General features: G+C 35.6%; 1 protein-coding gene across 1 annotated transcript in view; it reads right to left on the reverse strand.

Moving 5' to 3' along the window:
- Positions 1-14,885, reverse strand: part of LOC104488897 (sodium channel protein type 1 subunit alpha) — a gene marked incomplete at its 5' end in the record, with an annotated part of 47,455 nt that overhangs the window by 27,286 nt on the left and 5,284 nt on the right. Inside the window, 8 exons of the mRNA XM_010130992.1 lie at positions 372-545; positions 3,190-3,344; positions 4,713-4,830; positions 8,283-8,765; positions 9,445-9,801; positions 10,431-10,604; positions 13,661-13,899; positions 14,846-14,885. The exon at positions 14,846-14,885 is cut by the window's right edge and continues 6 nt beyond it. Of these exons, the coding sequence (XP_010129294.1) occupies positions 372-545; positions 3,190-3,344; positions 4,713-4,830; positions 8,283-8,765; positions 9,445-9,801; positions 10,431-10,604; positions 13,661-13,899; positions 14,846-14,885 (1,740 nt within the window). The remainder of the gene's footprint in view (positions 1-371; positions 546-3,189; positions 3,345-4,712; positions 4,831-8,282; positions 8,766-9,444; positions 9,802-10,430; positions 10,605-13,660; positions 13,900-14,845) is intronic.

Genomic DNA, 14,885 nt, shown 5'->3' on the forward strand with positions numbered 1-14,885 from the left:
TCCAATGTCTGGTGGACCAGACATCCATCTAAATGCTGGATGCGACTTAGACCACAGTAGGAAGGAAGGTGGAAAAGGGTAACCAAGAGCAGAATGGAAGACAGCATGATATCTTTGCACACAGGTATTGGGATAAGCCCTTTAAATGCTTGTAGGACTCCTGCTCTCATTCTATCTTAACTCTGTGGTATAGGAAGGCAGTGTTTTAAATATAACGTGAAAAACAGAGAAATATGGACTTATTTCCATCCATCATATGAAAATTAAACTAGTTGGTATACAAAGATATTATGATTGTAGAGCCAGTAATTAAAAAAAATAAATCAGATAAAATAAAGATAAAAATAACACCTAGGAAATATTCTACATACATCGACAATCAGGAAGTCCAGCCAGCACCAGGCATTAGTAAAGTAGGTTTGATAGCCATAGGCCACCCACTTCAGCAGCATTTCCAGAATGAAGATGTAAGTGAAGACCTTGTCAGCATATTCCAGCATGGTCTTGATAGTTTTACGCTGTTCAATGTATATGTCTTCAAAAGCCTGTGAGCAAAAACATTAAAAGATATTTGTTATTCCCTTTTGTTACTGCACATACCTCAGGTGGTAACAAAAAAATAAAAGCACAAAGAAGGAAACATTTTTTTTTTGTCAAGAAAATACATAGGAGTGTCACTTTCATCTAACGTTTCCTTTTTTGCTAACTCAGTATATACCTGGTTTTCCCTCATAGAACTACATTTTCCAGCTTACAGAATGGAGAAGCAGATATTACACAGCAACCAGTTCACTGGTCAGAGATAATTATTTATTTATCTGTTGCTGATGATGAATTATTCCTCTCAGACTGTTTTCAATACTCACAAATAGCATCAAATGTGCAGAGTGGTGTGCCTGAACTGAATTCTACTGAGATCATATGGTTTGCCTGGAGGTACATGCATTTCCAAAATCCAGGGCCGTAGTTGTATAATCTTCAGGACCTTTTGTTTTTAAGTCCTGTTGCTTTTTGAAAATTTTCAGAATTTTAATAAAATTTTAAGTATAAACCAATCATAAACCAAGTTCATCCTTTCTTTAAAAGAATATTTATCCAAATCAATACCTTCTTTACTACAGTATTCAAACAAGATACATAAAATTTCTGAGATGCAATGTTATTTACACTTTTTGTGTGTTTTCACTTTTAGACATTTGAAAAAAACTTATAGGTTCTGCTTTCCAGAAATTCTTCATGTCCTCCAAGAATTTTTCCCTTTAATTGCTTCTGAATTTTAATTATGCTATTATTTCTTATGGAGAAGAATTGATTTTATCAGACTGAAATAACTGGAATGATCTGTTAGCTTCCAAAGATTTGGATATTTATTGATACTAACATTCATTTTTACTGAGCCTGCTTTTGAATCACTTTGCATCTGTCAGCTCAAATGATTACTGTTTGTCTATCAGTCAACAAATTCACATCTGCATAGCTGTAATTTTGGATATTTAGATCAGGCATTATTGTACCTGACACTCATATAATCCCTAAAAACTTTTAACTCACAAGACTGGGGAAAGCAAACATCTAATTTCCTTCTAGGTGAGAGCATGCCAGAGGCTAAGCTAGCAGTGCTCTTGGAAGCTGGAAGAGTGTTTGATTCCTGCTCGAATGTCCCAGGGTCTAGGGTGCACAGGAAGCCTGCAAGACCTCCTGGTTGTAACGACAGTGAGACTTGTCTGGAATGTGGCCTGGGGGTGACCATTGAGATACAGTACTGGCAGGTCCAAAGAGACCTTCTCGCTATCATAAAGGAAGTTGAAGGCAGAGCAGGTTCTCACATCTCCAGAGACTTGGGCTAGTCCCTGATCTCCGAAACATTTTCACAAAATAAGCGTTCTGTGCATGACACACACCTTAGGTTCACAAACATGAGATGCTAACACTGTGGGATCTCATCTCAAACTTCCTCTAAATACAATGATGGACATCCACATTTATCAGATCTCTTGCCAGTACTTTTCTCTCATTTAAATTCTTGTCACTCAATGTTTTCTCCACTTGGTAGCTTGAACCAAAATTCAATAGTGTACACGTGAGTCTTTTGTTATTTCAAGGATTTTAACTCACAGGGAAGACGTCACATGGTGTTGAGTAAAAGTTGCTTACTTAATGATTGTGTTTTATATTAAACCAAACAAAAGCAGAATGATTCTTAAAGAGTTAACTGAAACTAATGATAGGTATAATCATAAACTGCCAACCAGTTTATAATAAAATAGAGTATATATTAAATTTTTGCAGCACAATTTTTTTTAATGAAGTAGGATATATGAAAGGGTAATTTAATCTTCCAAGGGAGATGGTAGATATACTCTGTGCTATCTCAGGTCCAGTAGTTTGCCAAAGAAGCTTCAGTTCAGTATGCACACCTCTATTGAACAGTTCATCTCCAATTTCTTTATTCTTTGTCAGTACCTGTATTTGTAAAATAATGTATTATTGGTATGTTTTATTTCTTTTATTGTTATAGATTTACATTATGGTTGGGTTTTTTTTCTGCTCTCACATAATTGTTAAACTTAAAGCAAACTCATGTTTCTACAGATATCCCTTTAGTCTACGTGTGTATGAGTTAGTAGAAGTGGAATTAGAAGCCTAAATAATAAATTCTTAGAAGGGAATAATTACGCACAGTCTTAAGCTTTCTTGCTGTTCTAGCACATAACATTTATACAACTGTATAAGACGGCTCTTGCAAGGTATCGTGACCAGTTTATGCCATTACAGTTACTTCCAAACTCTTCTTTTTCATCAATGACAATTCTTTTCCCTGGGTTATATCAGTATGCCCCAGTAAAACTAGAGAGCAAACTCAAATAACAAAGTTAAATATGTTCTCTTCGTCATATGTTGTCCCTCTTCGTACTTCAGGTGTATCACTATCACTTTTGGCAAGTCACTATCACGTTAAGCTCTCTCTAATCAATTACGCCTGTTCTTTTGTTGACATATTGTTGAGAACAGAGTTTTTCTACCATTCTTTCATAGGCCTGACTAAAATTTAGTTCTGTCATTTGAAGACATGGCATCATGTGTTCTTCCTGGTGGATAAAATTAAGTTAAAACAGTGTTAGGAGAGCCAACTTTTAAGAAATTTTCTGAAATTCAAACATTGTGACACTCTATTCATATTTTACTTACCAGAGCTCCGCTACTCAGGAGAATCATAAAGACAATGAAAGTCTCAAACCAGTTGTGTTCGACAATCCTGAAGCAGGTTTTTCTAAGGTTCCACCACTGCTTTCCTCTCCCTTCCTCTATACTTACTTGACAGCACTTGAACCTTCGTACACAGCCTTTAAGAGTGTATGTGTCAGGAATGGGGAAGAGGAAAAAAAGAGATTTTGTTGAATTGCATTAATTTTGGTTATGCATTCTATTATTGATACAGTGCTGCCTTTCCAGAAGCTGTGCTGTTTCATAAAAACCCAATAGATTTTTACCTAGCTGACCTTCTTCTTATCTAAAGCAAAAAAGAAAAAAAAATTATTACTGAGACAATTGGAATTTGTAATTAAATGGACAAGTGAGAAGGCAGCATTTCTTATTTATCAAGAACTAAGTGCTCAATACAGTGCACACAAGAAGATAAAAGTCCATGGAACATGAATCCAAATTAAAAAACACGTAGTACAAGTAAAAATATGCAAACCGTCCAAACGTATAGCAGGTTTATATAGTAAGATATTGGCAGGTGTTATTAAATTGTACTTTCTCTTGTTTAGGATACTAAATTCAGTCAATTTTGCTTTTATTGTATGAAAAAATCTAGGCCTCTTATCTGAGTTCTGAGCTTCTCGATACCAGCTATCTTCTGTAACTTTTGCCCTTAATTTATTCAAGCTTTTATGATTTAGCTGCTGTCTTGATTTCATTTCTTATGTCATTTAGGTAGAAAAATACTAGGGATCAATAATGGTATTTTCTTTGCCAAATCCAAGTACTGCTTCTTACTAGTTCAGGGTAAATTTCTAAAGACATGTCTGTTATCATGTCCAGAAATAACCCAACCGCAGCACTGACAGTAGCATTTATTTTCCAAACTCTAAATGGGACGCCCAAATGGGATTTGTTTCCTTACATTACTGGTTTATACCCCTTCCCTTCCCTACCCCCTTCACATGCACACATCCATAAGGTTTCTCACAGGGAAGTGCCTTTGCAAATAAAGTTTATGTCCAGAATCTTATTCTACTGAGTTGTATAAAAGGGCCAATAGAGTGAAGCTTGAAAGATGAGTGAGTCCACCAGGTGAGACTGTTCTCGCCCCAGGTGGCACTCACAGAGTCTTCATTTTTTGCCAATTTGTAGAATGTTCATTTAGCATTTTGCACAAGATTATCCAGGTGCAATTTTTGTTTACCACTCAACAGCTGTTTCAGTAATGTATTCTTTAAAAGCAGTTTGGGAGATAGCTATGAAGAATGGTATAAAAATAGTGTGTTGTTTTACTATTTAAGAGACTGTAACTGAACTCAGAAAGTACAGAGTGTAATTGTGCTATCAATATCAATGTGGTAAATTGTGGTTTAAAAGTACTATCACTAATAATCATAGTTTAAACATTAAAAAAGAGCAATTCAATATATAAATATTAATATTTAGTTAAAATATTTATTCCATATTTCATGAATAAGTATGATTAGTAGTTTTGTTGCAAACACCTTCCGTGAAGCAGGCTTCTGGCTCCTGGGCTTCTTCAGGTTCAGCTTCGGGCTGCTCTTCTGCAGGAAGTCCAATATCAACCGTGCTACCTTCAGATGAACTAGAGGAATTTAACTTCTACAAAGGAAAAAGGAAAAAAAAGCATCACAAACGCACAGTAAATATTTTTAAGGCAAATATTAGTTGTTTTTAGAATAAGTAATGATTCTGCCATGTTTTTTAATGTTCATTCATTAATGTATATTCAACATATGGAAATTGCTGATAAACGTGAAATTTGTACAATTTTTGGTTTTCCTTCTACATTGTATAGATCCATTAAATAGAGATGTATCAGTGATAGATAAGTTTTTAAACAAAATTATGCCTCAACTGAAAAATATGAATGATGATGCTAAGTCTGTAAAGATTTATTTCTACAACTAGCTGTAAGTGGCAATAATCTGTTGACCTACATGGAAGAAAATGAAGCTTAAATATATATGCAGGAATCTGTAGCGACTACTGAAAAGCAAGTAAGAGACTAAATATAACATATAAATGAGGTTGGAGCTCAGAGGACTGAGGGAAAAAAGCAGTGATCAGCAGAGAAGGCTATACGTTAGGGGTCACCAATTCCAGATGAAAATTGCTGAATGTCTAGCTCAGAGTGAAGCAGAAGCTGCATACAGGTTGAGGTGCCTGAAGGATGACCCATAAAACATCAGATTGTGTTTCACAACCTAATCAAATTTTCAATAACATGATGAGCATAAAGAGAGAGAAGTGAAAGATGGAAACCAAATTCTAAAAAAACCCTGAATCTACTTAAACTAATCCTGATCCTAAAAATTCTGAAAGTGTCGTAGCATGCAGCTGGGGCTGGTTGCAATCTAGTGGATTGCTATGATGTCTAAAGACTGGGTAAAAATCATGAAGGAAACATATTTAAGGATGTAGAGGTAAACAAAATGCTGGAAGAAATGCAGTATAGGTTCACCAATGCTAGGCTGCAGCAGGCTTTCTGATATTGAGGGCAAAAAAATCTCCAAACTCTAAGAATAAAACTCTCACTAAAGCAGTAGACAATCCATTTTTCAGTAACAAATCAAGAACTCATTGATATTGAGTTGCATGGTGCTTAATAAAATTTTAATATTTTAAGTAGCAGGTTTTAGTTATTTTCATCTTGTGGTGACTATAGAGATTGCAAGGACAATGTTTCAGTTTTATCAGGAAGATGGGTTTACGTATCCAGTTTCAGGCCCTGTCATTATTTGTCACAAGAAACTATCTATGGGGGGGGATTTTTTTTCCAAATTACATTACAGAGTTACCTCTGATATTTTTCCAAAAATATTGTATGCTTCTAGTAATCCAATTTTAGCAAATCATCCTTTGCAGTACAATATACCACTTTTCAAAATAATTGTGAAAATACTTTTCAAAACTTTTTCATTTTTGGAAAAAAGTATTTTTATTTCTCTATTATCTTCTAAGAAGCATATTTTCTGTAATTTATTGTCAGCTACTTTTTGCACTCTAAACTTAAGCTCTGTGAAATTAACAGTCTAATTTATAATTTTACAATGATTAATTTGTTACTTTGCTAAGGAAGAAAAGAGTACTCAGCTGAAAAACAAAACCACCCCCCTACCCCCAAGAAACCATCTACCTTTAGATCTGACCCAGTCAGCAAAAAAGCATCCTGGCCAGCACTGTAGAACTCTAGAAATGGTGCTGAAAATCTCAGTATGGCTGAAGCCAGCTGGAACTTGCCTGTTGGTCCCTTTGACTTCAGAACTAGAGAATTGATTACAGTCTTTTTTAAGTGGGCTCCCATCAAAACCTCAGCTAATTCAAAGGGTCTCCCGTTCTGGTGTTTACAATATCTTTTCTACAGTCCCATTGTACTAACAGTCAGTATGATACAGGGAGTTTGACTCAAATCCAAAACAGCTGAATGCTTTTTCCAAAGAAAACAAAGTAAGAGAGCTGCTCTTTCATAAACTTCTGGAGGAAGCCAGAAATGTCGTAGTACTTCCTCAAGGGGATAAAAGGTAACCCTGGTCCTACTGGAGCAGCACGCTTACAGAAAGCTGTCCTAAACTGAATCTATTCCCCAGTCTGCCATAAACCAGCTTGTTTGTCTATGATGGGTTGGATGACTGGACTGTCCGGCACTAAGGTAGTTGTGGGGAGAGCAGATGACAAGTCATTGTTGTTCTCCAATGCACGTTAAATGTTTTATTTAGAAATTCGTCCTTGCTGGAAGCAAGGTCAGAATGTGCTCAAAGACATTCTTATAACCTCCATTGTGGCAGCATTTCAGAAGCTTGAGTCAATGCCAAATTATAAGACATTTTGGCTAATATTTAACAGGAAAAGAAATATTAATGCTTCAGATATTAACTGGAAATGGGAAAAACAGTGTCTCTGAAATAGGTTGCCATTTATAAAATGGAGAGATGCCATTTTATACAGGTATCCTTTCTCGGGATACCTGTAGAGAGGATCCAAAGATTGCGTTTAGCTTAACACTGGGTTTATGTTGAGAACACTAGAGGGGTTATGCACACTGAAGTAACATCAGGGCAGAAAACAGCTAGCCTAAAATTAGATGTCTGAAGTACTGTTAACAACACAACAGTGGTGGGGAAGATAAGCTATCCACAAAGAAACTGGATTGCTACCAGAATGGAAACTAGCTAGTTTAAGGTTAAGGTTCCTGATGTCAAAAAATAACTTTTCTTAAGTGTCTGGAAACATAATTTTCTGATTTGACTAAAATATCAACAAACTAACTCAATGAGGGTGTAGTTGTTTTGCAAAATATGTTACCAAATCAATTTAAATTATTTTGTTAAAATAGCCACAGACAAAACATCACATAAAGAAACACAAAGAAACATATAGCCTTAATATGGTTTTTAAAAAATACAGTTCTCAGGCTTTTTATCTATGCCCTGCTTTGGTATTCCCTTAGCAACATGAGATATTTTTGACTGTTGATACTATTTTTCAGTTTTAACAACTAAGGTAGTTTGAAGTATAGGGAAGAGTCTGTGGTTAAAACTTCTTTTTATGGGAATCTAGGTCCAGAAAAGCTAACATTTTTAAAACCTAAGAGAATTCCAGTGTCTATAGAAAATACATACACAATCTCTATCTTTTCTAGTTTACACCTGCTCACAAAAAAATCCCATAGAGAGGGATTTTTTGAGTGGCAAGGGTTCCTCATGGGACCCTTGTTACAGGAGGCAAACAGAAGTTTCTGGTGGAATAAGGCTGTAGCTAAGGCACTGCCCTGCTCTGACAGTTGTTGCAACTACCATATCGACCAGAAATGGTTCCTAGTGGTCAGTTCAGTCTCTCATTGCCTGGCCTCTTCTCTTGGAAACTGTAATTTTTAACCCTTTCTCACACTTTCTTTTGTTCATCAAGAATTAAACCCTCCTTTATACACTCACTTATGCCTGAGTATTAAGTGTCAAAATAAGAAAGAGTCAAGAACTGAATACACTGGCTTATGCTGAAAAAAAGAAGAACACTCAACAGATCAGAGAAAAATGCACAAAATATTTAAGTACCTCTTTGCTTTCTTCCAGGTCTGATTCACTACTAAATTCCTCAGTGTTTAGATTTTCAAAGTCGGATTCACCCACAGCAATGGGCACTGTCACAGTGAGGCTTGGGTTGTTTATGAATGACATATAGTCGCTTTCGTCAATTATGTATTTTTCCACACTGCTGCCTGTGCCTATGCCACTAGTTGTTCCATTCACATCTTTAATATAGTCATGGTCCTTGCTTAGTTCCACAGTTGTATGGTTAGAAATACAGCTATTTTTGTTGTTCAAATCTTCAAGTGGTTTGATTTCATCTAAAGCTTTTTGTTTTTTAACAAAAGCTTTTTGGACGAACTCGCGTGCTTTTCTTTTCACGTAATCTATGCCCTTCTGCATTCTTGCTACAGCAATTTGGAGATTATTCATTTCATTGTCATCATCTGTAACAGCAAGGTTGTCTGCACTAAATGAGCTCAGCAGTAAGGCCAGAAATAGGTTCAGAACCTACAGAAAGATAAAAAAAACCAAGGATGTTCTAGACTATCCCAACAAAGAACTTTTCTTTCAATTTGTTAAAAATTGTCATATTAGCAACATTGAAGACTGAAACACCAATAATTCACCATAACCAAAGAGCACCCTCAAACCATTTTTTCTTTTTGTCACAAAAAAAAAAAATGTGCTTTTAAAATTTTGCTTAGGTCCTGTTCACTCTTTAAAAGTAGTCCTACAACTGACTGTATCTGTAAATATGTCTTTAAAGCCCCACAGTATATAAATTTTTTTTATGCCAAATCTTATAATCTAAAAATGGAGATAACAGATTTGCTATTCAGCATCATTTAAAAGTTTAATTTATCCCATCACACAGCAGAAATTAGATTTAGGTGACTAACCATACAAGATAAATAATAAAAACAACCACAACAAATGGTTTATAAAGAGCCCATAAACTATAATTATTTGAAGCACAAAATATTTACAAAGAGCCAAAAGACAAATTAAAAATGTTACTAAGTGCTCACTCTAACATTCTTATGATTTTGATATTGCAGAATACTTTGTTCTCAATCCAAAGAAGCTTTTAAGATTGTCACTTGAAACCATCTGCTTAAGTGCTTTGTTGAAGGATTGAGCCCCCTCTATTGCCAAATGATTTTTTGCAAACGCTTTGATGACATACCACTAGGTTTCCAATCACCATGACCATCATGAAGACAGTAAGGCACATGGCTTGGCCAGCAACTTCCATGCAGTCCCACATCGTTTCTATCCATTCTCCACACAACACTCGAAACACAATCAAAAAAGAGTGGAAAAAATCTTGCATGTGCCAGCGTGGAAGCACACAGTCACTTGCAATTTTGCAGACACATTCCTTGTAGTTTTTCCCAAAGAGCTGCATCCCAACCACAGCAAAAATGAACACAATGATGGCCAGCACCAGGGTCAGATTTCCCAAAGCACCCACTGAGTTGCCAATAATTTTTATCAGCATGTTTAGAGTTGGCCAAGACTTTGCCAATTTGAAAACTCGTAACTGGAAGAAAAGAAAAATGTTGTTAGGACAATCAGCAAGAAAGACAAAATGGTATTTTAAAGTTAATTTGTGGGATGACATTACTGCAAAATATGCTCTGAGTATGACTGTTCAGAGGCTATCCTCTTGTCTAAAAGCATGAAAATGGAAGCTTCAGTCAACAGAATTTTGTGATCTTAGAGCTTGATAGCCTCAAAGCATGGTTTTTACTGAAGTTGAAAGAAGCTACAAGTCATATTAGATGGAATTTAAAATCTAGGGTTAATCTGTTAAAATCATCTGGGCTACTTTTCTACTGGTATTTGTAGAGCAGATCTATTCCTCTGGTGCCAGTCAGAGCTAAATACATCTAGTGGGTTGATTTGTTTCTGGATAGCCGGATGTTTACACTGTGTATATACAATAAATACATTGTAAATAGGCACAGGGCACCAATTGCTGCCTCTGTCTGGATCTCTGTCAGTTCCCATTGAAGACACTAAGGTAACACAAGCAATAAGGATCTGTACTAATTGAAGAGGCATCAGGATCAGTATGATGGCAGAGATTAAGAAAATTTTTAAGACAAAAAAATTATATTATTTTAACGAAGCCTAGTTGAAAAATCAGTGCAATTGATGTATACTTACCAATCTGAATGATCGAAGAACTGAGAGTCCTTCCACGTCTGCAAGACCAAGCTCAACCAAGCTAAGGGTTACAATAAACCCATCAAAAATATTCCAGCCTTCCTGGAAATAATAGTAAGGATCCATTGCAATTACCTTGAGAAACATTTCTGCTGTGAAGATTCCAGTGAAGACCTGAATTCAAAACACAGTTTGTTATTTCATTGTGAAATGTATTACACACTTTGCTGTTGTATAGTTTTTTAATTCAAGCAATTCTGCAATGTCTTATTCAAAACCGATACTTAAAAAATAGTTCGTGTAGTGTTATGACTTATTATGCCCACTTTCCCTTAACAAATGCCAAACAAACCAAGTAATTTTTTCAATTAATTAGATTTTATCCTATACTAAACAAATTACATAAACTTCTGTTTTGCGACATTTATAATCCAATTTCAACTCTATCAGGATATGGACTTTCTTATGTTCTGTAAAAACAATATTCCAAATTTGATTTCCACAACATAAGCCAGAATGCTTTCCACGAAATTACACGGTATATCATCTTTTTTCTACTAATTACAATATACAGGAGCACGAATGAGGCCATACCTAAGACTCTAAAGGGACAGCTTCTTTGCTGGTTAGAACCCTCCGTAATCCTATCCAGTGCAACAGAGATAGTATTATTTATACTAGAAGGGGATCAACTGAGATACGATGTGCTGAAGCTGAGAAACTTCTACCTGTGCGTTGAGAGTAAGCTCAGTGAAGCTGATTGCCTCAATCACTTTGATGTCAGAAAGAAAACTTTAGAATGCATTTTAAACACGATATTGGTAGTGATGGTTTCTCATCATGGGATGCTATGCTGAATGAAGTTGGAATCATATTTAGGAGGCACCAAGGTACTGACCCTGGGTAGCCTTGAGAGAAGTACCTGTAAGATAGGAATGTACTATAGTCACTGGTAAAGGCTGCCTGAGCCCTGCTCTGAAATGAATTCTTTTTCAGTTTTGATAATTCAGTTTCAAGCTGAACAGAAAATGGGACAGCTAAAGAGAACAGTCTAACTGGTATAATCAGGAGCTGGACAAGAGGAGTCTGACTTGCTCTGCCTAGGAACAGTAATGCTCCAAGATAGATTTTATTACTGTTTTAAAATACATTCCGCATATAAACACAGGAGAGGGAAATGTTACTATTTTTGAAACTACATGATTTGAACCACTGAGGAAGAAGTAGGAATGAATAAGTACAGTTTGAAATGCTGACTTATGTTCCTAACAATCAAGGAGTTTTAAGAGAAACTACTGGAACAGATGTTTGGGACTAACTGGCTGAACAGGTTTCTGAGAACAAAGACAAAATGCAGGGGGTCATTAATTCAACTCCGCTTCATCTGTTCTCACACTTTGCCTTATCTGGGCAGAGATGACATTGGTGGGGGGGGCTGTGGAAACAGCTTAGCCCAGAGTTGTCTGAATACTGTACCATACTAAGAACAGAAACAAAATGAAGCCTGGAAATCCCTTAACAAATAAATGTCCTGAGCCTCATTCAACCACTGTTCAGTATTAGACATCACCAAATTAGCAAAAGAAAGGTACAGGCTAAATCTTGCCCACGGGAGGATAAGGGCCATCACATCACCAAAGATAAACATTCCAGATAATATAATCCACCTAGGCACAGCCCTGTCAAATGTCATGTATAACAGGGGATAAAAGCCATGAGTTTTGGATAGGAAAATTGGAACTGTATGGAGACCCTTCCCCCTTGTCCAGGGCCAGCCAAGGTTGCTCTTCTGGGATTGAGAACCCTTACCTGGAGGGGTGAATGAATATTTAGCATGTTGTAAGTTCGTGAATGTGAGTGATTAACTAACATACGAGTAATCTTTAGTGCATCTTGGGTTATTATATTGTATTCTTGCTTTTTAAGTACTAATAGTGCATTTTTCCATTGTATCCATGAAAACCTGCAAAAGTGGTGTAATCAACCTGTGAGTGAAGTTAAATGCGTAGTTTTCTTGAACTTTGCAGTCTGGTAAACCTGTAAGCAAAGTTCAACTGAGTAGTTTGCTTGAACCTTACAGTCATTTTTCGCCACAGCTGGCAAACCCCAAGAGCCTCTATGTTGCAGAAGGGATTTGTATCAGGAAGTTTAAGACTGGAAGAACATGGTGCAGGTTCTCTCACGCTCCCTTTGTAGTCAGATGTACACCAAGATTTGTATGGCTTTTTCTTTGTTGGAAAACAAACTTATAAAGTTCTATGATTCAAGATTTTACATCTTATTAGGAAACTCAGATTCAGTTTGCCTTATTTTAAGTATATGAAAACCAGCTGTGCACTTATCTATTAGTTCTCCCTTCTAAATCCTGTAGTTAGTTATATGATCCGAGATATTTTTTCCTCATTACAAAACAGGGATTATTAAAAATCCCATTTTAAGAAATTAATTCCTAAAATAAGAGACAAAGTAGGACTGCAGCCGCAGATATTTCTGTGATCAAACCTGTCAGTTCAAAAGCATCAGAGCTACAAAAAATTTAACTCCTGAATTCTTTAATAATTTATCTTTTTGAAGTAGGAGGGAGAAAATATAGCTGATGACATGAGGAAAAGACACCTTACTAATTATCCTATGACAAAAAATACAAAAACTATACGAGGAAAAAGTACTGCAGTATATTTCTCACAGTTTTACATAAAGCATATAAAGAAAACAATCCACATAAATCTTTTATAAAAGACAATTCTAGAAATGCTTTTATATGGTTCTTTTAGCTATTGTAAACTGCGCTCAGGAAACAAAGCAATTAAAAACACATTCATAATTTAAAGATTTCTATTGTATTGATTGAAAAAGTAACACTGCGTTTATCTGCATAGTGTCTTTTTCATGGAAGCAATTCCTGGTTTAGTAGTTAGACAAATCAACGTCTATTTAAGATGGACTTGACTTAATGAAGCATTGGTGCCAGTTTTTAAATTTTTTAATTTGGCTTTGCAGAATACAAATGCAATATATTGATTTTACAGTATCCTAAGTTACACGATCTACAGTTGACAGTCAAATTTCCAAAAATGTTCAGATAGCCTTATCTGCAGGGCAATGAATGTCCAGTAAATCTACTTTCTAAAGAGTAAAAAAAAAAAAGCAAAGCTGTTAAAATTCCTTCTTTCAGTTATCTCAGTCATACTTCTTCCCAAATCATGAACATAAAAAGGCAACAGACTTACCAGATTTCCAACTGAAAGTACGTTACTGAATTCATCAGTCATTGGATAATGTTCCATGGCCATAAAGAGTGTATTTAAAACAATGCAAATTGTAATAGCCAGGTCAACAAATGGGTCCATTACCACTAAGTTGACAATATGTTTTACTTTTAACCAATGTGGACTGCAGTCCCATATCAAGAAAATATTTGCAAATTTATACCAACATGGTGGGCATTTCTGTCTTGATTCTTCAAGTTCTGTGGCAAAAGAAAGTTCATACAGGTAACTATGTAATTGCTTTAACATTTCTGAGTCCTATATGAACCATATCAGTCAAGCTGTCAATCTGTGCTGCTACTCATTAACCTCCTACAGTGTCTGTTTAACAGGACTGTTGTAGTTTTACCCCAGGCAGCAACTAAGTACGACACAGTTGCTCGCTCAACTTGCTGCATGAACCCGCGACCCTGGGATTTAAGAGTCTCATGCTCTACCAACAAGGGCTTTTCGAGAAGGTCTTTAAAAATTGCTATCAAATGTATTTATTTTGTTCAAAGCTTATCTATCAAGCATAACAACTTTGTATTCCAATCACCATGCCGATCAGTATCAATTTATGCATCAATTTTTACTATGTATTTAATCATTCCTTTATTAGTCTTCAGCCTGTTTCTCTCACTTACTGTTCTATTATGTGAAGGGTTTTTTTTAAAAAAGATTGTGGTGTTTAGGTAAAAATTTTCAATATAATTTCCATTTCTAGTTCAAGAAAAAAAAACTCCATTTTTATCCACTTGAATAGCAGGAGTAATTGAGGAGTAGTTGAATAAATATAATTGCTAAAAACACTTACATATATTTTAACAATGGTTGCATATATTTGAAAAACGTTCAGTGGCCTTTTTGTGTCCAATAACATATTTTAATTACTACGCGTAAGCACCTACTCAGTTATGACCATCAAACAAAACTCTGTAGTCCTGATGACATGAAGCAGATGGTGCAAAACAGTAAGATAGAAATGCTTACTTATGTAATAAACTTAATGAATAAAGAGCTTTGAGTTTACTGATAAACATGTCAGTTTGTGGGATGGTATCTGTTAACTGAGCTATTTAAAATCAATATTTAAGCCTCAACTTAAATTTTCAGAATTCCATTGGAAAAACAAGCACTAAACATTAAACTATGCATAGCACACACCTTCCACAGTGTTTGTGAGGATGCTAGCAATACTCATGGC

The sequence above is a fragment of the Buceros rhinoceros genome, unplaced genomic scaffold (assembly GCF_000710305.1).
Source record: "Buceros rhinoceros silvestris isolate BGI_N320 unplaced genomic scaffold, ASM71030v1 scaffold5872, whole genome shotgun sequence".
NCBI lineage: Eukaryota > Metazoa > Chordata > Aves > Bucerotiformes > Bucerotidae > Buceros > Buceros rhinoceros.